Source organism: Lycorma delicatula, chromosome 7 (genome assembly GCF_047948215.1).
Source record: "Lycorma delicatula isolate Av1 chromosome 7, ASM4794821v1, whole genome shotgun sequence".
Lineage (NCBI taxonomy): Eukaryota > Metazoa > Arthropoda > Insecta > Hemiptera > Fulgoridae > Lycorma > Lycorma delicatula.
The window spans coordinates 58387612-58413314 of NC_134461.1; the positions used below are offsets into that span (position 1 = coordinate 58387612).

Here is a 25703-nt window from a genome sequence, read left to right on the forward strand (position 1 = left end):
CAAAATCAGTTATTCTTGAAAAGTGGTTTTTATAATTAATTTTTATATGAAAACTATGTAAAATAATTTAATTCTTACTGTTTAAAAATTAAAATTAGATTGAAGATGTTGGATAGAAATTTTAAAATTCCTGTCATAGTAGTAATTTTGTAGCTGTAGTCATCTCCTATTTCTGTCATCTACTTTTTCAGTCTTGTAACTGAAAGTTGTGTCTGAACATTTTTGTATAAAATAATATAAACACCCGTATAAGTTCATCAAACATCTGCTTATTGAATTTATGAATAAATGTGAATAGTATTTCAATAATTTTGATTTATTATTTTTATCATTATTATGATAATTTATTATCATAAGTTGACATTATATGCTGTGGTCATTAGCTATTAATAATAAATGCCAGTAACAGCAAGAAAACAAACAAGCATTGCTGTATAACTTGAACAATTTACTGGGACCGGTTTATTATTTTTTGCTTCGGCTGCTGTGTCATAACTACTGTGTAGCATCTTTACTATTTATTATTTATTATGTATCATCAATTTTTAGGGTATTAGGAACATTACTCCCTAAGGCTTCTAGTTGTGTTGGAACCATTGGGGAAGTGGGGCGGTTATAATGATTCTTTTACTCAGGATTTATATAAAATTTATTTCATAAGTATTCCATTAAGAATCTATTTTCATTTGGTTAGAAATTAAATAAAAAAAAAAAAAAACAAGATAGTTTATGAAAACAAAAATGTAAGGAATGATTAAAGTTATGTTAAAAGAAAATGTTTATTACTTGCTTCTAGTTAGGAATAATTTTATCTATTGTTTCAGTATAGTTAATCCTTCGGTATGCACAAGTTGTCAGTACTGTATTGATAAATCTTGTATTGTAATAACTTGGGTAGATTACGTAAACATTTTGTTAATTTTATTAGCACTTAGTAGTAGTTAAATTTTTAAAGTTTGTGCACACTTTTTATAACTAAATACCAATTGTTAGGTTTGAAGTGTAGTATCAGCTGAAATTTAAATAATTACTTATTATTGTATATTAACTGTTTCTTTATTTTAATTTAAAATGTAACGTAGTTAAATTTCTATTTGGATTTTAACTTGCATGAGAATATAAAAGAAAATGTTACCTACTAGTTATATGATTTATTTGTTGTTACTTGAATTTTTTAAGTTGTGAATGCAGGTTGAAGAAGTTTCAAATTGTAAAAAAAAAAACATGCTTTGAAGAAGTATAGCTGGAAATTATTTCAGTAGATTTTGAGTCAATAAGTACGTTGTTTTTAATAATAAAAATTATGATTTTTTACACATTATTTTGCAATTCATATTATATATTGTTGTTGATTACATTTCATGTAATTTGCAGGTTGTGAGGTTAATAAAGAAATTGTTTATCTAATATGTGGTGGTATTTTTACTTGTAGATTAAAGTAGTACAAAGGTTGTTAACTCTTCCTTACCTTTTCTTGCAAAACATAGGTTAGTATCATTAAATGTTAACATTGTCAGTTCTGTGGTTCTGTCTTCCAGACACAATTTGTTGTGCTATATGATGTTAGATAATCATTCATTGAAAAACTTCTTTTCTCAATAAATCTTTGATTTTTTTTCATTTTAATGTAAGGGAATTATGGTTCAGATTGTGAAGTGGCTGATATATAATGCACAGTCATTTATAACTTGCAAATGAAAACAAATGCGGCATAAAATTACATTTTATTTGCTACAAAAACTTTATTTTTCCATATAGTTACTGTTTATAGTTCATGTTTCTCCCAAATTTTCTCATTCTGTCAATGAAGAATACTGGCAGTCTTTTTTGTTTTACAACCTTACTGTTTAATTCAGTTCATCATTCTTAGTGAAATGAGTACCCTTAATATTCCTCTTTAATTGCAGAAAGAAGTGGAAGTTGCAAAGTGCCAAATCTGGTGAGTATGAAGGGTGTGAAATAGATTCATTTTTCATTTTCACAAGAACCTTGGCGGTTGCTTGTGATGTGTATGGCTGAGCATTATCATGTTGCAGAATTATTAGATATGGTTTATTGAATGCAACATATACTTTTCGTAAGGTGTTTTAATGGTCATTTTGAATCAACTCATCCAGCACCTTTTGGTGCTTTAGTGACAGAATGCTGATTGACTAATGCAAGATTCATCCTCAATATTTTGTTTGCCAGTATCTGATGCACAAAATTTTATTCCCCACCTGCTCACAATACATTGATTAACAGTTTCATCACCATAAATGGCTTTTAGAGGTGAATGTCGCTAGTATTCATTTTATCTAATAGAAATTCAGTCATTGCACAATGTTTTAAACGCTAACTGCTTGTTGACATAACAGGTGTACTCGATTCCATAAGAATAACAACTGGCAGAAAATGACAAGGTTTTGAATGTTAGTAGTAGGGAAATGAAACCACAGGATGACAGTACTTGTCGTTTTGTGAGAAAGTTTGTTTTTTATTTTTGTTCATTGTATTGTGCATTCAAAAAGTACCCTTGTACATTTTGTTATGTGTCTGATATATAATGTGTCATGAAGTGTTTATTCAGTACATAATTGGCATTAAAATTACTAAAGTGGAAACAAGCAGTGTGGCATGATGTAGGAGAATTCATAAAAGGTTATCTTACCATGTTAGCAAGCTTCTACATGTATACCGTATAAGTCCTGAGCATATCTTGAACAGTATTCCCTTGACAAATGTCAGTTATACTTACACCACTAATACCCATTAACCTTGCTTTAGTTTTTTTGTGAGTTATTGAATAGAATATATTTTTGACATTTCAACTAAAAAAAAGAAAAAATAGAATAAATAAATACACTAAAATTTAAATTATGCTCTTACCATATGTTCATCTGAAATTGTTTGTATAAAATTTGTGTGCTATAGAATAGAAGATCCTAATCTCATGAAAATCGTATAGATGTAGATAGGTTTATTAGAAAGCTTTTTGGAGAACATGAACTATCTAGTCAATGACATGAGAGTCAACCTGTTTGTTTAAGAGAGTCCATTCTTTCCTGGCTTTCAAGTTTATCCTCTTCTGGTCAGTTGGTACTTGTTCCCATCTCTCTTGAAATTGAATTTTACTATTTCATAGATTGCTTTTTATAGAAAAATAGTGTGCATTGGAAATTTTACTTTTTTATTGGTTTTTTAGATTCTTGTGATTGCAGCATTTTATGTAACACGGTAAAAACTTTATAAACTTTATTTTTGACAATATCACCTAGTTGTAAATGTTTATTAATATTTTTCTTAATGAGGGAAAAAATTGATGGACACATTATGAGTAAAGGACAGTTTCTGGTGTTTATATTTGTTAAATTTATACTAGTTTTCAAAAGTTTTCGGTAAGTTATTTTACGGACATGTATTTTAGAGCCAATAGTTATTTATAAAAAAATTGATTCAATAAAATGTATGCAAATGTTACATAAAATTGTCTGTTTAATTTTTAAGAAACAAAATTCAAAAGTTACCTTTTGGACCTATTATTTTAAAACTTTTTAATATTCTCAGGGTAATTTTTTTATTGATAAAAAACTGGTTTCTCATCTGTTTTCATTTTCTTTTTTTTATCATAAATGCCTGAAATTATATATATAAAATATACAAATATTTCATCTGTTGCCATATTCAGATTCAGTGTTTGATTAATGCTAAAATAGCGAACCTTTCACAACCACTTTATTTGCTTTTGGATTTTATAATTTTCTGAACTAAATTTTATTTATTTCAGTTTTATGTTTGGTAGCTATAATTACTCTAAATTTCTAAGAATGTAATAAATTATTTATTACCCAAAATCTGAGACATGTGGATTATTATTATAAGCATCACATTTTATGTTCTACACGTAAAAAATACTAACAATATATTACAAACAAAATCATAATCAATTATATTATCGATATTACTATAATATCTTTTGATATCTTATTCATTTGAATAGTAATATAATAATCATGTATTCTTAGTTTGTTTAAATTTTGACAATATATATAAGATATAACTGTATTATTTATGTGTAAGTAACAGTATACATGGAGTGTGAGTTCATCTGTGGTGTGATAATGCATTATATATTCATTGTTGCAAATTACATAGATTGCATTTCATTCTCTCTTTAAAAAAAAATTTTGCTTTGTGTGGGATAATTGTATAATCAGTTGTTTTTTTCTGTTTTGAATTCCTAAGTCAAGGTAGTGTTGTTATTGTTAATTATTTGCATATTGTTATGGAAGTTGTTTCATATTTGCTGCATGATTATGATGTGGAAATCTTGTACTAATAAATCAAAATACATTTTCATATATACACATAAATATACAGTAACTCTTACATATTCATGATATATGTATTTTTATCTTATTTAGTACTTACATGTGCTATGTGGTTTTTGTGCTGATTAAAGGAAACGTAATTCTATTTTGGTGTCACAATGGCATTTGATTAATTACATCTAAATGAAAAAAAAACATTGTATTTCCAATTTTTACCTCTTTATTGGATAAAAAGGGACTTTATTACAATTCTGTTATCTCACAGTTAATAAAAAAATAAAAATATTTAATATAACTTTTAAGAATTTTTTAAAAATAATTTTTTATGTGTTGTTATAATATCAATTATCTTTCTTTTAGAGTTAAAAAACAGCGTCGATTTGTTGGTCCAAATAAAGGTTTTGAAGCACAATTAAGATTATATGAACGCATGGGATGTACCATTAATAAAAGTAATGCACAGTTTAGAATGTTTCGTTTGAAAGTTGCTGCTGATAAAGTTAGAAAAGGTAGGTTTGATACTTGAAAAATTTTTGAATCCAAGTCTTCTAGACTACTTTTTTATCTGGAATGTATTTAACATAAAAAGCTAAAAAAAAGTCAAAATAAATTTTTTATTTTATTATTCTAAATTTATATTGCAAGCTCATTTACTTGATAGCACTTAGCATGTGGACACTACCCTATGTACTGTTTTTAAATATTTTACTGATCTGTAAATTAAAAGTAGAAAAAATAAATCAGAATTCACTACCCTATTTCAAATGATATCGATCTACAGTGACCTTAAGCTTGGCTTATTTTAGCTAGAATCATCCCAGATTTTAAGTTCATTGGTAAGTATAATAAAACATGATTAAAGATTATTATTTTTTTTTTTTAATTATTGACTTGCTTTATTATTGCACGAAGTTATCTTTCATAAAGATAAATGTATTTTTGCTATTTCTTTGTTAGTAGTGTTATAGGTGGTGCTGCTGTTAATTACATATTCATTAAATATGGTTTGGAAACCCCTTTATTATTAGTTTTTTTAATTTTTAATATGTATTTGTTTTTATCTGTTAACTTGTTCCCATATCAATGTAAAAACATTTGTGTGTATGCTTATTATATTACATCTTCAGGAATACTAATTGTATCACATAAATAGAAAATACTTATTTTAAATATCACGCTACTAAATAACAGGATATTAAAAATTATGGCAATTTATTTTTAACCTGTCACTATTTCAAGAAAGGCTCTAGCTTAAACTACTCTTGAATGTAATTTTGATGTTTAGACTTTTGTTTTAAGCATTTAATCAACTTCTTGAATACTGTTTTCATAAAATGTCATCTGTGAATGTAGTCAGTATTGCATAATTTATGGCAACATCATCGTCATAGTATTGGCCAGCATTTAAAATTTTCTGTTACATTTTGTACAGAAAATTTCTTGAAATTTATGGAAAGTTACATGAAAGTAACAAAATTGTAGACCATTTGTTCGTGTGAATTTTTTTTCTTTTATGAACTGCATTAGTTGGTATAATTTGATGAAATCTTTAATACTAAATATAAATTATGCCAAGCACAGTATAGGAAATTTGGATTCAAAAACTAAAGGAAAAAAGATTAAATGCGAAAGTAAAACAGGCAACAAATAAAGCAAAAATTGTGTGGGACATATTAAGTGTGAAAAAAGTAGACATTCCCAGGAAAACGTAGTTTTAAATTAAGATAATGAAGTTTTGGAATATAAAATATATTTAATAACCATTATCTAAACTCAACAAAAAAGTGGCTCACTAATACCTATCCAATGAATGGAAAATAAAAGTGATGTAAAATGTCAAAATTGCATATTTCTACAACCAATAATTGTTGATAAAATAAATAAAATTATTTGGTGCTAAAAAATAACAAATCAACTGGGTGGGACAGTATACCTGTAAAAGTCATTAAATTTTGTAAAAATGAATTGATAAAATCACTTTTCTATTTTGTAAATAATTCACTATCAATGGGTGAATATCCTGACCGTCAAAAAAAAATATCAGACTAATCTACAAGTTATCTACATAGCACTGTTTTCAATATTTAGTAAAATATTAGAAAAGACTATCACAAACAGAGTTTGTTACATTCTGAAAGTTAATAATATCCTTAGTGGGTCTCAGCGTGGTTTTAGGAAAGGTTTGGACTATAACTGCCATTGCTGATTATACACATGAAGTATAATAATCTACCTTAGGGAAGTATAATCTCGCATAATTGGGTCAAAAATTAGGTAAGAATAATAAAGTTTTGGGTGTTATGATAAATTTATCCTTAGATTTAAAAGTAAGAAAGCCTTACTTTTGTAAGTCATTATAAACTGCTTGAGAAATTATATGGTTGTGGTATTAGACGAATTGTCTTGATATAATATCATCCTATTTACAAAACCGAAAACAATGTACAGAAATACATAATAGAAAAAATAACACGGAGTAAATATTAGATGGAATGGGGTATTGTGGGTAAAGATATTCCACATGGATCTATTTTGGGTCCCTTGCTGTACATACTGTATACAAATGAATTGTCAGCAGTGACAAACATGATATATCCCTAATATGTTACTATAAAAATTTGAATGACTTACAAACTACTTGTAACTTAAATACTGATCTGATTGTAAAATATTTTGAAATTCTAACCTGGCCAAAATGTGTTATATTAACTTTAAATTAAAAAACAATCAAGAACAGCCTGAAATTGAAATTAAAATAAATAATTGTAGTATTAATGAAACAGATGAGCATAGATTTCTTGGTATTGTGTTGGTTAATTTTGACAATGGTTTAACTACAGAAGTTACAGTCAAATAAAAAATATGATTATTGTTATTATTATACTGAGGGTTACAGTATTTACTGTATTTGTGCGCATGCGCGTGCGTGTGTGTGAACCTTGTTAAGTTATGTAAATGTAACATGGTAATTTTTTTATTTGCTGTAAGCCTAACACTGACAAAATTACAAGATTTAATTATGGACAATAAATGAAGAAATTAAATTATACAGAAATGTTAAAGGTAGTTTAAGTAGCAACTTTATATTTAAAGTTTAATTTTTAATGTAGAATAGTTTTAGCATTTTTAAGATCAATAAAATCTTTGTTGTTATTTATTTTTTAATTATTTTATTTATTTGATAGCTACATATTTAATTTTATATTATTTCATGTTTAATTATTATTTGGATTTTAACCTTTCTATTTTTTATTCTATACTTAATCACTATTAAGTATAGAATAAAAAATACTTTGTGACACTGCTTCAATCAAGGTTTTACCATGATTTCCATTCAGGTAAATGCTGATGTAGTTCCTTTCTTTAATCTTGAAGTAGCATAGCTATCCATTCCTGGTTGATCTTTATAACGTGTTACCACATACCAATATATAGATGTAATTTATAGATTTAATGCTTTATAATGATTTTTATAGCAAAAGTGGTTGTTATTCTAACAATAAGTAATTTAATTTTAGGGAAGCAAGTTAAACACATTTGCTTAAGTGTTTTATTTATTTCTTTATTTATTTCTGAACACTTCTACATTTTTAAATAAAATTTCCTTATTAGAAAAACAGCATCAGTTTTCTGAGTTAGCTTGTTTTAATTTATAAATGATGAACTCTAATGGTTGGTAATTGTTGTTATTTTAAAATACACATCCACATAAGTTGTAAAACTAGTGTGAAACAAACTACTTGCTCCCACTCATACAAGTTTTTTATTGGATGCATATTAAACAAAAAAAAAAAAATTAATTTTATCACACATATATATATAAATGAATGTTTGTTTGTCCTGCATGCCCTCCTAATACAATTCATCTGATTGTGATGAAACTTTTATGGTTGTTGTGCTCAAGCCCGTGAAGGTTTCTGAATTAATTTGGACTCTAGGTGGTGCTGGGGTCTAGATATTTTGAAAAATTGTATTTAAGGTCTGATTTTTCTCATATTCAGAACATATATTAGTTACATGAAAAGAAATGTTTTTGCAAAAAATGAACCCATTAGGTGGCGCTGGGGTTGATATATGTTTAGAAAAATTGTATTTATGAACCAATTTGGCTCATATTCAAAATATATATTAGTTATGTGAAAAGAAAAATTTTTTCAAAAACTATACCCGCTAGATGGTTTGCCGGTGTCGTGATATTTACGAAACAAAAAACAAATCTACAAACAGAGTTTCTTCTTTTATACATATAAAAGGAAATGTTTGTATGTGTGCCCGCTATAACCTAAAAAACTACTTGACCGATTTATGCATGGGGAAAAGGGGAAAAAAGAAAAAAAGAGCTAAATGGTGAAAGGGAATAGGGAAAAGGGATAAAATGAAGGGTTAAATTTTGTGAAGTTCCATAATGTTCACTTTTTTAATGTTTTATCAAACTTGCAATTGTGTTTATTTAATCTACATATATATATACTCAAATGTAGCAATAGTGAAGCATTGACAGGTCTGCTAGTATTTATATAAATATTAATTGTTACATTGATACCAATGTTGTTGCTATTAATATTACTTGTTACTCCTAGAATATTTTCTTCTTATTGTGATTATAAGCTTTTTTTTTTTGCTTTTTGTCATATAATATTTGAAAATGTTTGCTTTAGAATATTTGTGCTTAGTTAACCGAAAAAATTTACTTTGTTTAATTTAGTTAAAATTCTACCTCAAGATTGTTTGGATGTTGTACGGCCTGATCCAGCTCTTATTACTGTCAAACCTGATCCACTGGTTTATCGATGTTGCCGATGCAGGTATAGTGTTTAATCTTTTTTTTTTATATCATTTCTTAATGACTGTAATTTTTTTTTATTGATCCGGGTGTTTTTAATGGCTTAATCCAAAGAATAAGCATCTACTTGGTACAATCCTGTATTTCAGGTGCTTGAGGTCATTTATGCTTTTACACTTAATATAGTTAAAAATAAAAGTTGTGTTTATTAACATATCAGTTAAAATTATAAAAAAAAAAGTGTATATATATATATAGCTTGCTTTTAAGGTTGTTTTCTGAATTCTAATTTAATGTTTTATTTTAAGAAGAAAATATATTATTATTAGTACACTGTGTTTGAAAAACGAATATGTTCTGGTAGATGTGTAATGGGTGCACAGATGTAAATGATTAAGTTCTTAGGGCAGGTGAAAGTGCATGAGAATAACATAAAAAATTCAACTTATTTTTTTATAATGGTTGGTAATAAAATAATTAACAAGAATTGTTAATAGATTATACAGGTGATTTTTTAGTCCTGTTACCCAATTTTTAATGTCTGGTAATTTTTTTCTAAGAAAGGGAAATTTTGTTTTGTGACACGAAGTTGGTAGCGCTACTCTACCGGTATAGATACAGCAGTGTGAGTTTATTCTGCTTGAGCTGTGTAAACTTACTTTTGTGCCGTTTCTGGTCGTGTTACGAACAGAATGACTTTTACCATAGAACAACGAGTTTTCATTCTTAAACAATATTTTGCTACGAAATTGTACGCGAGTGTAAAAGAATCATTTCAAATTAAATTTGTTGGTGTTCCTTCGCCAGAAAAAATGTCAATTTCTCGGCTAGCAAACCGATTTTGAGAGACAGGTAGTGTTTGCGACAGAAAACGTAAACCAACTCGCTTGACAGATGACGTACCCCCTTAAGTCACATGTATTCCACAGTGATCTGTTCTTGCATATTATTTATCATCAATTGTGCAATATTCATTACAGTGCAGGAGTTCAGATTTCTATTAAATAAAAATTGTTATTTCTATTCCCTAGGTATATAGTAGTAAATTTTACAACATTTTGATTCTTAATCTACTCTACAATATAACATTAAAAAAATAATTTAGTTAAGTTATTATATTTAAATTTTTTTTAATAGGCGTATTGTGGCTTCAGCAAGTAATTTATTGCCACATGTAGCTAGAGAGAAACCAACTTGGAAAAATGAAGACTGGCCACCAGTAGTAAATAATGAAGATAAACCGCTTTGTATGATGACATATTTTATTGAACCTTTGTCATGGATGAAGTCAGTTCTACAATCTGTAGAAGGAAAAATTTATTGCCCGAAATGCAATTCAAAAATTGGTTCTTTCAGCTGGATTATGGGTAAATATTAATAAAAGCTATTGTACTTTGATAATTTTATTAAGGAAAATTTACAAGTGTTAGTTTTAACTTTTTAAGTTATAGTTTTAAATTAATCTAGCATTTAAATTAACCTATTTCATTTATGGTTCTCTGTTTGAGCTTCACCACAAACTGCTACTGTATATATGGCAAACTCTTAGATGCTATTAGTACTATAGAATGTAGAGAGCTTTGATCTCAACTGATTCACTTAATGCTCTGCTTTCCATGCTAGATTGTTTTTCACTAAATCCTCTCGTACAAACCATACTTTGAGCAGAAAATTATGATATAAAAAATTGATTTTTAATGTAACGTATGTTCATATGGACACGTGGTCACTATGGTATTCTAGGAAATAAGGCCCCATTATAGTTGCACATGCAGCTGCTACGCATCTGGACAAAGATTTCGATCTCATTACAGCTTGAGATGCAAGAAACTGGTTATGTCTGCAATCAAGCAAGAAATAGCACATTTCAAGGAAAAACCTAACTTCAGAACTAAATGCTATCAAAGATTCCTCATTCAGATGGAAGAGCAAAACAAGACTTAAAAAGAAAAGAGAAAGTTGTTCTGACATGATTGAGAATTGAACATATCAACCTCATAACCTTTTATTTGTTAACTGGATCTGAGCCACCAACATGTACTGACTGTCCCACTGGAATCATCCTACTTGGAAACACCTGATGAAGGAATGTATCAGATAACAGCACCAACAACAAAACCTAGAATTATAGAAAGGTTTGAGAGCAATCCTAGGATTGTTGCTTCCTAGGATGCAATAAAGAAATGTCAAAGGGCTAATTAATTTTGCATATTAATAGGAATATTTTATATTATAGGAATATTTTTAGGAATATTTTATAGTATTCTTCTGAGCATAGAATATTATGATAACGTGGTCATTATAACAAAGTTAATATGTTGGGTCCCATATTAAATGTCATGCTATTGTTATGTATTGATGTTTTTGTATTCTAATCAAGCCCCTAGTTCTCTGTTTTTTATATATTTTTAGATTAGCGTTTGCTATCAACTGACAGTGACTGATAGTTATTTGTTTTAGTGATTTACTTATTACATTGTGTAGCAAGACCATTTACATCTTATGCAGTGGTATTTTAAATTAATTTTTAATTTATTTTATTATTTTAAATTTCTAAATTAGATTAATTTTTATTTTTTGAGTGCCAAATGGAAGTATGGGAGTCGTGTAATAGTAGAAATGTATTAATGAATATGCAATTAAAATATTCAGGAAGGAATCAGTAAATTCAAATAAAATATTACGTCAATGCTTTTTTTTTTTAAAAAAAACCTGAAGACTGTGTGTTGTATCTGATGCACGTCTTGGACACACAATTTAATTAAAATTATTTATCATTTTACTGGAATATAATATTTTTTGTTTATTTAAATCAATGATTCTAACTAAAGTGGACGCACCAATATTTACCATATTTAATATTTTATACCATAAAATGTAGTAGGAATAACAAAGATGGACCACTGAATGTGAAAATAGGAGGAGAAAAGATTATGGAAGTAGAAGAATTTTGTTATTTGGGAGGTAGAATTACTAAAGATGGACGAAGCAGGAGCGATATAAAATGCCGAATAGCACAAGCTAAACGAACCTTTAGTAAGAAATATAATTTGTTTACATCAAAAATTAATTTAAATGTCAGGAAAAGATTTTTGAAAGTGTATGTTTGGAGTGTCGCTTTATATGGAAGTGAAACTTGGACAATCAGAGTATCTGAGAAGAAAAGATTAGAAGCTTTTGAAATGTGGTGCTATAGGAGAATGTTAAAAATCAGATGGGTGGATAAAGTGACAAATGAAGAGGTATTGCGGCAAATAGATGAAGAAAGAACCATTTGGAAAAATATAGTTAAAAGAAGAGACAGACTTATAGGCCACATACTAAGGCATCCTGGAATAGTCGCTTTAATATTGGAAGGACAGGTAGAAGGGAAAAATTGTGTAGGCAGGCCACGTTTGGAATATGTAAAACAAATTGTTAGGGATGTACGATGTAGAGGGTATACTGAAATGAAACGACTAGCACTAGATAGGGAATCTTGGAGAGCTGCATCAAACCAGTCAAATGACTGAAGACAAAAAAAAAAAATACCATATTTAATTTAAGTGTGGTGGTACTAGCAGCAGTGTTTGGCACTAACTAAACTATGTAATTTCACAACTTTAAAATTTGAAATTTTCACAACATGACGCTTAATGCCCCAGGTACAAAGTCAATCAGTAATCAAGTTCGAGACACACCCATTTTACTTCTTAAATATTATTCATTTATTTAATTTTACCGCTCACCTGTGATTGTCACAACATAGCAGTAGTTTAGAACATTTTTTGGGGCGGGGGTGTGATTTTGCAAAAACCTTTTTTTTGCAGATATTTTTACTTTTTCATTGTTAACAAATGTGACTAAGAAAAATATGACCTTAATTAGATGAAATCGCAAGATACTGAGGGTGACCTTGCTCCACAGGCTCACCCCCTTGACCTATTAATTTGAAAATATAATGGCATCAGTGCCCCATGTATAGAAAGAAGTAATTTGACCAAGTTTGGTCAAATTCGGTCCAGTAGTTCTGTAGATATAATGTGATTTAGAGGCCAATATTGAACACTTGTTCATTTATGAACATTAACATCTGGAAAATCTCCATCTGGTTTTTTTGGTTCTTTAGATGTCAAAACATAAGATCTGGAGAGCTATAGAAGGGAAGGTAAAAGTATATGTAAATTATCGTAACTGCTTGCACATGATAACTGGTGTTTTTTCATTCATATGTATTTCTGTTGTTAATGATTTTATATTCTTAGGTTCTTATGAACTGCTGTACTTTTACGTAAAAAAGTGTTCAGCTGTAGATAACAATAAAATCCTTTTCAATTAAATACTAGCTTAGGTTCTTATGAACTGCTGTACTTTTACGTAAAAAAGTGTTCAGCTGTAGATAACAATAAAATCCTTTTCAATTAAATACTAGCCAGTCAGGGCTCGCTTTGCTCACCCAACTGTCTAGCCAGGGGTCTCTGTCCACTGAACCCTCAACTCGTTCGTATCTTCATGTTTGTGAGAATATTAAGTATTTTACAGAAATATTTTAAGATGAACATTTTGGTGTTTTTATACTTAAAATAGATTTAAGGAGTGAGTAGATATAGAATTTAATAGGTTTTAATAGAAATGTATAATGTTTAAGACTAGCCATATTGATAACAGGGAGTTGGCTTGTGGACACCGTCTTCTTCAGTTAGTCTTATGTGTGTCCATGTAAGGTTGTGTTAGTTGCCAGCCCAGCTGCTGCTACTGGTGCAGAGCAGGCTGGATAGATGCACCAGCTGGATATGTGCCAATGACTCTCCTGCTAAATAAAGAATCCTTTTTTACTGCTAAATATTAACTAATAATCCCTTTCTTTTATTAATGAAATTAAATAAATAAAATTAATAAATAATAATAAGTAAATAAAAATACAAATATCAAATATAAACAAAAATAATCTACGCTTAGAAATTAAATTAAATAATCGGTAAATTAATTGACAACAGATCGCTTCTAATAGAAGAGAGTCAGATAAGAGAGGTTGCCATGCACAGCCACCTGGTGCACCACCGTTGGTCTGCTCTGCAGTGATAGCACCAAATTAAAATGTGAGCACATACAACAAACAAACCTATGCACCATCCTTTTTTGTGGAGCATGAGTACTGTTATATGTATTTACATTATTTATATTATACTTAGTGGCGTTAAGAATAGTTTTAAAATCATATTTTATGTTACTCATTTCAGGTTGTCAGTGCCCTTGTGGTGCAAAAGTATCACCAGCTTTTTATCTAGTACCTTCAAAAGTCGAGTGGAGTAACTTCGTTCAAAATGTACAGGTCACAGTATAATTATTAATTTATTAATATTAAAAATAGGAGTATTATTATAAATAATTTAATTTATTTATTTATCAAAATAATAATTTACTGTTATGAATAGTAATAATAACAATGATAATAGTAGTAAGTAGATAATCATTAATTGATTAGTCGTGGTTACTTTTATTACATTTAGATCTTTAGTTATTTTTTGTGTTACTTTGTTTTCAATGAGATTTATGTACCATAAATGTTTTGTTTGTTTTAAAATTTACTTTGATTTTTATGATTTAATATTAATCCTGTAAGTGCCATACATAGTGTTTATACCCAATTTGAATTTTTTATTTTTTTTAATAATTGAGTTTATTAGGAAAAAATTCATTCATCAATTACTGTAGAAAGTGGTGTATTTAATTGTATAGCTTAATAATTGCATAGTAGGTTATTTTCATTGTGACATTTTTGTGACAAATAGAGAATACTTAGAAAAACATTTTGCTCTGAATCAGCAAGATTTTTTGAGATGCTAAACAATTTAATTTTATAGGTTTTAGAAATTTTGTTAAAAGTTTCATTCTTGAATATATAAAAATGTATCTACTCTCTAATGTAACACTAAATACATATACAAATAAAACTGTAGCAAATTACTTTAACCCATTGACTGTGGAGATTATTAACAGAAATTTGACCCTTAAGCGAAAGTTTTGTATTCATGCTTTTGTGTTAACATTTCTTTTCTAGCTGTGTTTGTTGTACTAATGGTGAGTAATTCATAGACTAACAATGTAGTTTTTGTTTGTGACTCTCTATGATTAGCTCTTCCTCAGGATGTTATTTGATGTAGCCAAACTTGCACAACACTAATCTTTTATTCTATATTGATATGTTTAAACTCATAGTATGCAAGTATTTTTGTCATTTTATTTTGATTAATATATAAATGTATAGAATAAATTAATAACAGCTTTGTTCAATAAGTTGTGTGTTTATGCGATTCTAGGATAAACACAAGTATTGAATGGCAGCTAAAGCTATCCGTGTATTTTTATGATTGTTGAGTGATTAGAGCTTATTTAAGTAGCATAAATTTTATATTAATGTAAGTTTGTTAAAGCCAATAGTAAAAGAAACTGTAGGTCATGAATTTTTGTTAAAAAATGTTTTTGTTTGATTAATCTGAAATACATTAAAGTGTTTAAAAATTTTATTTTCTAAAAACTTTCTTGAAACAAACTTTAGAATACAGAAAATAGCATAAGTAAATAAAATTATTTTAAATGTTAAAGTTCTTACAATAATTTGTTTTAAGTGTTTAATAATGGATTTAAAAAAAAAAACGTAAAAATAAGCCTAGTTAATATACATAAATTTCAGGAAAATCTGCCAAAAGAACCATTTACCATTTTACTTAAAACAAATTAGCAGATAAATAGTTAAAAATGTTTTACGAACTTAAAAATTATCATAAAATAATTAGAAAATGTTATTTTTTTATAAAATTAGAATTACATGAATCATTTTAGCTGTAGAAATTATAGAAAAATATAATTCTAATGTAAATTCTGAAACAAGGTTCCAAGCACACTATGAGATTCTTTGAAATCACACCTAACCTTTTTTTTTTCATAAGTTTATTGATAGTACATTCTTCAAAGTTGTTACTCTTTGACCTGGATATGTAAGCTAAATAGAAAAATTTTTAATGTGTTAATAAAATCTGACAGACTTATTCATTTATTAACTAAAAACATGAACAAATCATTCATGAAAAAACAAAACAAATAAAACCAAAAAGAAAAGTAATTAAATTCATCAATAACATTTGTAAATTTTGAAAAACTAAACATAATTCAGTTTAGTCTAGTAATGAGATAGAGAATTATAAACTTTCTTTCGACATCTGTAAAAAAAAAAATATTCAAACATTAAAATTTTTTGTAACTTAAAAAAATAGTAATTTGTTATAAAGAAAAAATATGCTTCATTTTAACATCTAATTTATTTTTAGACTTTGTTTGTATTATCAAGTTTTAATCATCACAACCATCTGATATAGTGATTATATTATGCAGATGAAACTGGATAATAAATTGCAAAACATAAAGTGACAAATGGATTTATTATTTTTCAGAAGTAGCTATAATTTCTGTCAGTAATTCCCGTAACACTTTTTGACAGTATTAGTTCATATAAATATTTACATTATAATAATTTGTATATACAATATTGTGTAAAAAATATAGATAATATAAAACCAAATGATGTTTTATTAGTAAACTGGGGATAGAATAATTTAATACTTAAATTATCGTAGCAGCCATTAAAATATTTTAAAATAACTGCCTTCTGTATTAAATAAACATAGAACAATTATTAATTTTTTTAGAATACATTTTTAAAAAGTTATATCCCAAAATTTTTATTAATTACAGTAGTAGGGAGAAGAAATATTTTAATATTAAGTAGCATAGAAATAATGATATCTGTTCAGAACCAACAAAAATTAATTTTGTAAGGTATGCAATACACACAAATTAAATACTAATCCTAGACCTGTATTTGATTTATAAAGTTTAGCTTTATAAAAAGTTAAACCCTTCTTGTAAGTGCTGTTTTGCAGTTTCACCAATAGGTAGTTATATCACTTGAAGAGCTGAAAGCTGAAATGATCTATAACTGGAAATTTTGAACTGAAACTAATGCAGTATTTGAACAAACAGTTCTGTTAAGTAAGTAATAGTTAAGTGATACTGCATTTCATTTTACATTGTGCTGATCTCACCAGGTGAGTTATCCACAATCAATGGGTTAAAATAGTTCTAATCATATCTGGAGTTTATGTTTACAAATGTAGACAATATATAATCCAAATAAATTTATTCACTTAATATAGTATTCAAACTGTAGAATAATAATTACAATGACAAGATTTAACAATAAACAGCCTTTCTAAACATGACTATATGAGCATGTAGAAAGAAAATCTGACATTTTTGAGTTAAGTAAATAATTTTGTTTTCATCATCAATGTGAACCAGTCGAAATAACTCATTTAGAGGGAAAAAATTGTTACCTGGACTTTTATAAGTGGAAATAACAAACATAACAAACATAAAAAAATAAATGCGTGAGTGGGGGTGGTGGATGGTTGATTTGGGGGGTTGAAAAGCTATGAAAAATGGTATTATTGTGATTTCCGGTGAAAATTGATGTCAAAAAAATTTGTGGTTATTTAAGACACAGAAAGGAAGGTATTTTTCACGGTGTTTCGTCAAAATTAAGTTATTTTTGTGGAAATGAAAAATAAAAAAATAAAAGATTTTTAGCATTTTTCCCAGAACTCTTGAGGTTATGTTTATAAGTGACCTTTACAAAAGTTGTAGATTTTTGCATGATCTACGACTTTTGTATTGAAATTTTTTTTCAACCCCCAACCCCTCAAATCATCCCCTTCACCTGCTCCGGTCATGCATTTTTTTTTTACGTTTATTATAAGCCCCTTTATAATTTCCACTTATAAAAGTCCAGGTAACAATTTTCTTTTCTCTAAGTGCAATTTGGTTGGACTAGATGTACTTTGTTCTTTTGAATTTGTTGTGACATGAGTTTAATAATTAGCTATATTATTAAGCACAAGATCTATTGTACAATTATAACCATATGAAGAATCACAGGTATAATACATGGTTGAATACAGTACAATACAAAACTGACAATAAATTTTTAATATGTAACAAAGGTAATTTCCAGTAACAAAGATAATAGTTATATTAATAATAAACAGTATTGTTTAATGAAAACTTATATTAAAAAATTAAAAGTTTACTTAACTAAAAGTTTAACTACAGAATTAATTAATTAATTTAATACACATATGTGCATATGTATGGTGTATATTTATAATGATCATTGTATCTTTGTGTTGGTTGTTGAACTTCCTATTGTATCTTTTCTCAACTGTAAAAATGGATTTTGTACCAAATAATTATTTAGACAAATTTCTAGTTATTTAATAGACAAAGATGAAATACAGGTGGATAGTATGTTAAGGTAATTACAGCCTGCCACTTGGGGCATTTCTTTTATAAATCGTTGGTATTTGACAGTTGGATTATTGATGAAGTTACATCATATTCATCATACAGCATTATTGAGGAGTTGCGTACTCCATAAAATGAACTTTAATTCTTGTCTAGTGTTTACATTGTACACCTGAGAATTGAGAATGAGATTAGTGTATGTATTTACTGACATTCATTTATAGCTGCAAAAAAGTTTACATAGCCAGGATTTTCAGATATATTTCTTATGTCACCTTAAAAAATACCATGGTCCTAGCAATATTTGGGTTGTGTATTCCTTTACAAACTTCCTTTACAAACTGGTTCAAGTGTTTTGTTGAACAAATGTGATTTTCTGGATACCAGCAAGTACAATTTATGCCTATTTATCTGGTTGTGTAATATAAAGTTACTTTACCATAACAAAAAACTATTTTAAAATTATTTTTCTGACTTCATTTAACATTAGATTTAAAAACTGTTGTGTATGGTCTTAATTGTATATATATATAATCAATCCAAGAAATTAAAAAGTAGACAAGGTGACACCTTATTTTTTCATAAACTTTACAATAGCGTTTTTATGGCAACCCACATCTTCAGTTGTAATTTTCATTTTTTAAATGTTTGCATCAAACTAAATATTAAACTCAAAGACAATTATAATTTATATGAACTTCATAATTCATATAATTTTATAATTATTTAATACGATATTATTTATTAGTAGATTAGAAATACGTTTTTAATACTTACAAATATGCCAATTTAACATATTATTGAAAAAAAAATTTTTATTTCATTTGCTTAGCGTTGTTGTCTATATAGATAGAAGTGTTATTCCAATTTAAATTTTCTTTTTTTGTTCTTTACCTTTTGACTTGTGGTTCATACCATTTTTGTCACAAATGTATTATTCTTACTTTTAGAATTAATCAACTATATGTTTCTGTAATGGGAATTATTTTTTTAGTTTATTAATTCACAGATTCTTTTGAATGTGTGTTTTTGTTGTGTTATATGTTTTTGACTGTGTTTCAGTTTTTGAAAATACAATGATTTTTTTATGTGGATAGTGAATATTTAAAATAATTATAAGCATTTCTGTTTTTATTTTCATTTTGGTGTATTTAGACAAAAATGTATAACTTAATGTGTGTAATTTAAATATGAGGTCTTTGTGTATTAATTGAAGTTGTACATTTTTATACATTAAAATAGCATTCCTTCACATTTTAAAATGCTAGCATTCCTTTGTTGGATTATTTTCTATTCATTTCAGTTTTGAATAATCAAAAACATTATTCTCATTTTGCATTTAAATTTTTTGTTAAATTTATTTACTTGTTTAGTTTTCCATAATATATTTGTTAAAATACATGTTGCAGTAGTTGTTTTGTAATGTATTACAAGTTTTTGTATAATTTTTATCACAAATTTTTATATATCCATCTTTAATACTTTCCGATCAATATCATTGATAGTGGATCTGGTTTTATTTGAAGCCATTGTTATAGTTGCTGGTTAATTAAACAAGGACTATATTTAGTTTCTGTAGTTTGGTAGAAATTTTAGAATTTGCAACAAAAAGGAAAGCTTTCATTTTCCTGTGTGAAATAATTGTAGATCGTTTCACAAGTTTTTATACTTGTTAAATTATTGTATTTTATTTTATTTTTTTATATTAATGTTACTTTGAGATTAGAAGTTTTTTTACTTTGTAATTATGTAAATAAACTGGGTTATATATAAAATAGTGACTTTTTGTCTTTTGATGAAACTGATTTTATTTATACGTAATTTAAAAAAATGAAGTAAGGTGATAACATCGAAGGAAAATTATTAAAATATTTTGTTATATTATACAAAACAAATTGTTGTACGTAGGTAAATAGTTTTGCATTATTGATTTTAATGTTACAAAATTTGTTGATATAGAGACTCATAAGTATATTAAATATTTTCTAAACTTTTCTCTGTGGTAAAATCTCTTTTATTTTTTGTATTAAAATATTTCTCTTTTAATAGAATAATATTTAAACAGGAATGTTTTTTTTTCTTTATTGATTATACCTCCTAAGGATCTTGCATGCGAAGTCCTGACTTTTTTCTTTTCCAGAATTCGTTCATCTTTTCCTTAACTTTTCCTCTCCTTTCTTTGGTCCATTCAGTGTTTCCTTTTCTATTTCTGTGGAAATTTAGATTTATCCACCAGCTTTCTGAAAGATTGTCTGTCAAAGATTATTTCTTTGGAATCATTTAATAATTTTAGATCTTTTTTAGTTTCTTTGAAACTGGTTTTTTTTTTGAAGAAAGTTAAATATTTGTTTTGTTAATCTAATTTCATCCATTCTATAAAAGTGACCTTAAAATTTAAGTCTTCTTTTTCTCATTATATGGTCTACTTTTTCAAAATTTTGCTAATTTTTGTCTGATATAAAAAAAAAATTATGTATATTATGTTTAAGTTTGTTTTGTGGTGTAGCTTTCTTTTAAATTCTTTTTTCCTGAGATATGGAGGCCTTTTGCACTAGGTAATGCTTCCGTTAAAACTACAGTTATATAGTGTCTTAATTTCACTGTTTTGGTTAAAAATCTTTTATTGTAAAATGTTTCTTGTAAGATGATGGGCCACTTACATTTTTTCTGTTTTGACTTATATTCCCTTTTCTAAAATATTCAGGGTGATTACTTTATCTAAATGTTTAAAATTTTTGAACTCTTGAGTGATTATTCTTCTGAAATTTTCATTGTTAACCTCAGTCAGTAGAACCTTATTTCAAATATCATCATAAATTATATGTAGATTAGTTTACAGTGGAATTAAATTACAATATCATGTATCAACTATGATCATTATTTAATTACAAATAGCTAAAAACTAACAAGAGCTAAGAATGCTTTCTTTTTAATAAATTTATTGTGATGTTTGCTGGATTAATCTTAAATGATTTATTAATATCTTTATTAAATGCTAGATAACTGAGATTTAAAGTATATTATTTTTTTTTAATATTAGATTTCATTGATTAAAGATTGTGACCTGAATTTTAGCGTTTCAGTTTTGCAGTTGTTTTACAGTTTTTCATTTTCTTTTACTTCATTACTTATTTCTTATTGATTCAAATTTTGATTTTTCTAATATTTTTCCTTTTTGGGTTTTAACTACCAGTTAAATTCTTTAAATGGTTTCAGGAAAAATGTTTTGTATGGATTTCTTATTTATTTTAGATACTTCCATTTTTTTAGATATATTTTTTTTCTTGTTATTGATGTTCTTTGAAGAAACTCTCTGGTAAAAATTCACATTTATTATGCATTGCACTAGATCTATTGCATATACCAAAAATATAATGTTAATACATAGTATTGTATCTGTTATTATATATTAGATTTCGGTTTTTTTATTTTATTATTGGTTTTTAACAAAAATAACAGTAAAAATTTTAATGCCACAGCTGTCATGAAGTGTTTATCTTAGCATCATCATCAATTAACATAATTTCTTGTAACTGGAGAGTTGCTTAAGTATAATGCATTTTGTTTTTTATTGTATTTAATATAGTATTTCTGATTTCTAGATGTCAAATTTAAAGTAGTAAAAATATTAGCTCTGCAATTAGAAATTTATATTTTATATTTACAGTGTAAAACTTATTTATTTTTTATACATATTTTTCAGATTTTCATTCTACAGTAGCATTCAGATTAATCTGAACACAAATGTTATTTAATAAAAAGGTAACTGTATTTAGAAAAAAAATAATCATACCTGTTCAATTTGTGAGTATCTAGTAATTAATATGTCCTTTATTTCTTATTACTTTACATACTTGATTTGACATCAATTCAACAAGTGACTACACATTTTTTTTTATTTCTTCATTGTGAAACCATACCAATATTATTGCTTTAATGAGGTCAATTTTTGTGATACAGTTCATTTTTGAGAGTCATTTTTTGACTATTGCCCAAATATTTTCAATTGGGTTTTAGTCTGGGAAGTTGCGTGGCCATGGAAGCACTTAAATGTTTCATTCTTTGAAACTCTTGTAGGAGAATTTGTTTTGAAGTTGTGTCACAACCCTTTCCTTCAGAATTTTGATATCCATCACTTCTCAACATACCATCTGCTGAAGGTAATGAACAAGAACCTTTAAATGTGAAACAACCCCAAAACATTTTTTTCTGGGGGATGTTTACCTGATTGTTGGATACAGGCTAGTGATGTATTTTCATCTGATGCTTTTCTAATGTATGGAACCCTTTGCCTCAGAGCATAAAAATGTGACATGTCAGAAAACATAGCATTTTTTCCAGTTTTCTTTGGTGCAGTTAGCATGAACTTTGGCCCTCCAGAGCCTTTTTTTTGCACATTGCTAGTATTAAAAGCTACTTTTTAGCTGGTCTACAAGCTTTCCAAGCAGTTGTAAGAAGTTAGCGTTTAATATTTATCATGTACAAATCTATTCCATTGGCTGCTAATTCTTAATTAAAAGTCCATAGAAGATAATTTTAGATCAATTTTACTTTTCCTTACTAATAATTAATCCTGTGTGGAGTAATTTTTTTTACGGCCACATTTGCCTTTCCTTCGAGGTGAAAAGGATCCAGTTTCTTCAAGTTATGTTAAAGTAGCACTATTCTTAAGTCCAACACCACACTCAGAAGCTGTTTGTTGTTGTGTCATACTGGTATGCTAAGAAAGAGGAACAATTTTTCAATGCTTTCTTGGCGTTACATCCATTATTATATATTCAAGATAACAGAACGAAAAATACAAAGATATGGTTTTGTAATAAAAATGAAATAAACTTTTTATAACATGAAAATTACTAAATAACCAAAGAAAAATAACTTCACATTACAGACAACTTAAAGAATGGATGAGGTCAAGCAGTGTTGCCATAAACAGAAGTAAAAAAATCCCTTATGTTCAGATTAATTTACATGCTACTGTATGTATCAATAATTAAGTGTCATTAGAAATCATGAAAATGCCTCATTAGTCGCACATTGACACAATTATGGTGTGACACATATTTGTTTTACAGTTATTTACTTGGTATAACATAGATTTAGAATGTTTGCTTTGTTAATATTTCCTATTTAATAATGCAACTATAATTTTTTCCTCCACTATATTTTTAAAGTGTAATCTCAGTATATGTTTTTATGATGTTTTAACACCAATATCTGTTGTAGTTAACATATGAAGTAGTATTGTAAAATTAATTTGTATAGTATAAATTTTTTCTTAAAGTTTTAATAATGATTATATTTACTAAGTGATATAAATTGAGTAGATTTAGGAAGTAAGTCAGAAATAATATACTGTTATTGTTTCCTAGTTATTTGTAGTTTTATATTGTTTTCTAGGTGTTATTACAGTTACCAAAAGTGTTACTAAATAATAGTTTTGTTAATACTGGGTTTAGTAATTGTAACAAATTAATATATATTATTGTATTAATTTTTTTGTGTGTCTTTTTACTGAGTCTTCAGTTTCTCTTCTCTTTGCTTGTTTATTATGTAATTCATTTTTTAAAAAAATAGGTGTTCATTTCATGGTTTTTTTAGAAATATTTAGTTAACTCTGTTTTGTCTTCTTGTGTCTGTGATTATATGTTCTTTTAAATTTATCTTTTATCTCTTTTGTTGTAACATGTATCAGTTAATTTTACTACTATTTGTCATTCTCCTATTTTGAAAATCTCTTGGAATTTCTACTTTTTTCTTTCTTTCTTCTTTAACTCTCCTAACTGCAACTGTCTTTATTCATTTATTTGTGTGAATTGAAAAAAATCTGTTGTAGTCTGTGATTCTTTATTTATATTATTTTAATTTAAATTTAAGGTGGATCCTACTTTAGATTCTGATTTTTGAAAAATTAAATAAAAATATTCATATTTATATTTTATATTTTATATTTATTGAATATTAAATAAAATCCATTAGTTTATTTGAAAGTAAAGTATAAAAAATAACTTGAAACATATGTTTTAAAAGACAGTTAATGTGTTATTTATCCATTAATTTATTTTTGTGCTTTTTCTTTGATTATATTCAAGCCTCCCATTATTTTAAACCATGATGTTCTATCAAATTATTCTTTTCTAATTTGTTATAATTATTTTTATATAACTTTCTTTTCAAACATTCTTTGAAACTCAAGAATGAGTTTCAAAGAATGTTAACTCAAGAATGAGTTAAATTCAGTGTTCCCTCTAAAAAATGCTAACTTATAAAGAACTTACAGTGTGACTGACTCATGAACTTCTTCAAATTTACGATTAGTGTACGTGATCAAAAATTCATTGTAATAAAAAAACAAAAAAAACGGTCACATCAAGTCACTACTGCAAGTACTAAAACGTTTCATAAAATTCTGGTATACTAAAACACCTAACAAGGTATGTGTTAAGGTGTTATTTATCCATTAATTTATTTTTGTGCTTTTTCTTTGATTATATTCAATCCTCTATTATTTTAAACCATGACGTTCTATCAAATTATTCTTCTCTAATTTGTTATAATTATTTTTATATGAGGGAACACTGGATTTATTTCTCTAAATACTAAATGTCGTATTGAGGTAAAAAATATTGATTGTTTTTCTGTATTTAAAGGGAAAAAATGATTTAAATGTTATCATTTAATGATACATCAATCTTCTACATACATGTCTTCACACTTGAAAAATATACCTTGAATTAATCTCATGTTCTCATTAATATAATAATTGAAAGAACTAAAAGAAGGCATTGGGGCAGGGATAGATGACTAACCATACTATTTGCAGTCATGTTACTCAGCAAGTTGAGGTGTGAAGGGGAAATGAGGCCTTAGCTAAAATTCAATAAAATTTTTGGAATAATTGAGAACAGAAACCTATGTTTAACAAAGGAATCTTAAATCAAATTTAAATAAATATACTATTTTCCCTTCTAAAAATATTTCACTGGCCAACTTATATCACCATCTTCTTGTAGAAGACAGACAGATTGGATAACATCTGTATTAAAGGTAGTATTTTAAAAATTATTTTTTATTGAAGTTCTAGAATTTTTTCCAAGCTCTGAAAACATACCCTGTGATTGTCACAGCCAAGATCCTTTTTATTTTGGCCCTTGCTATAAGATTTTATTACTAAATATTCTCTATATTGTTTTTATACACAGTTTTTAAATTGCTTAATGTTCACATCAAGAGGTTATTGTTGTATTATTAGTGAGGCGTAGCCTCAAGTA

General features: G+C 27.1%; 1 protein-coding gene across 1 annotated transcript in view; it reads left to right on the plus strand.

The window, feature by feature from the left end:
- The window catches only part of MKP-4 (dual specificity protein phosphatase MPK-4), a 39011-nt gene extending 24595 nt beyond the window's left edge, over positions 1-14416 (plus strand). Inside the window, exons 5-8 of the mRNA XM_075371605.1 lie at positions 4671-4819; positions 9016-9115; positions 10231-10460; positions 14313-14416. Coding sequence (XP_075227720.1) covers positions 4671-4819; positions 9016-9115; positions 10231-10460; positions 14313-14416 — 583 coding nt within the window. The remainder of the gene's footprint in view (positions 1-4670; positions 4820-9015; positions 9116-10230; positions 10461-14312) is intronic.
- Positions 14417-25703: the final 11287 nt, after the last annotated feature.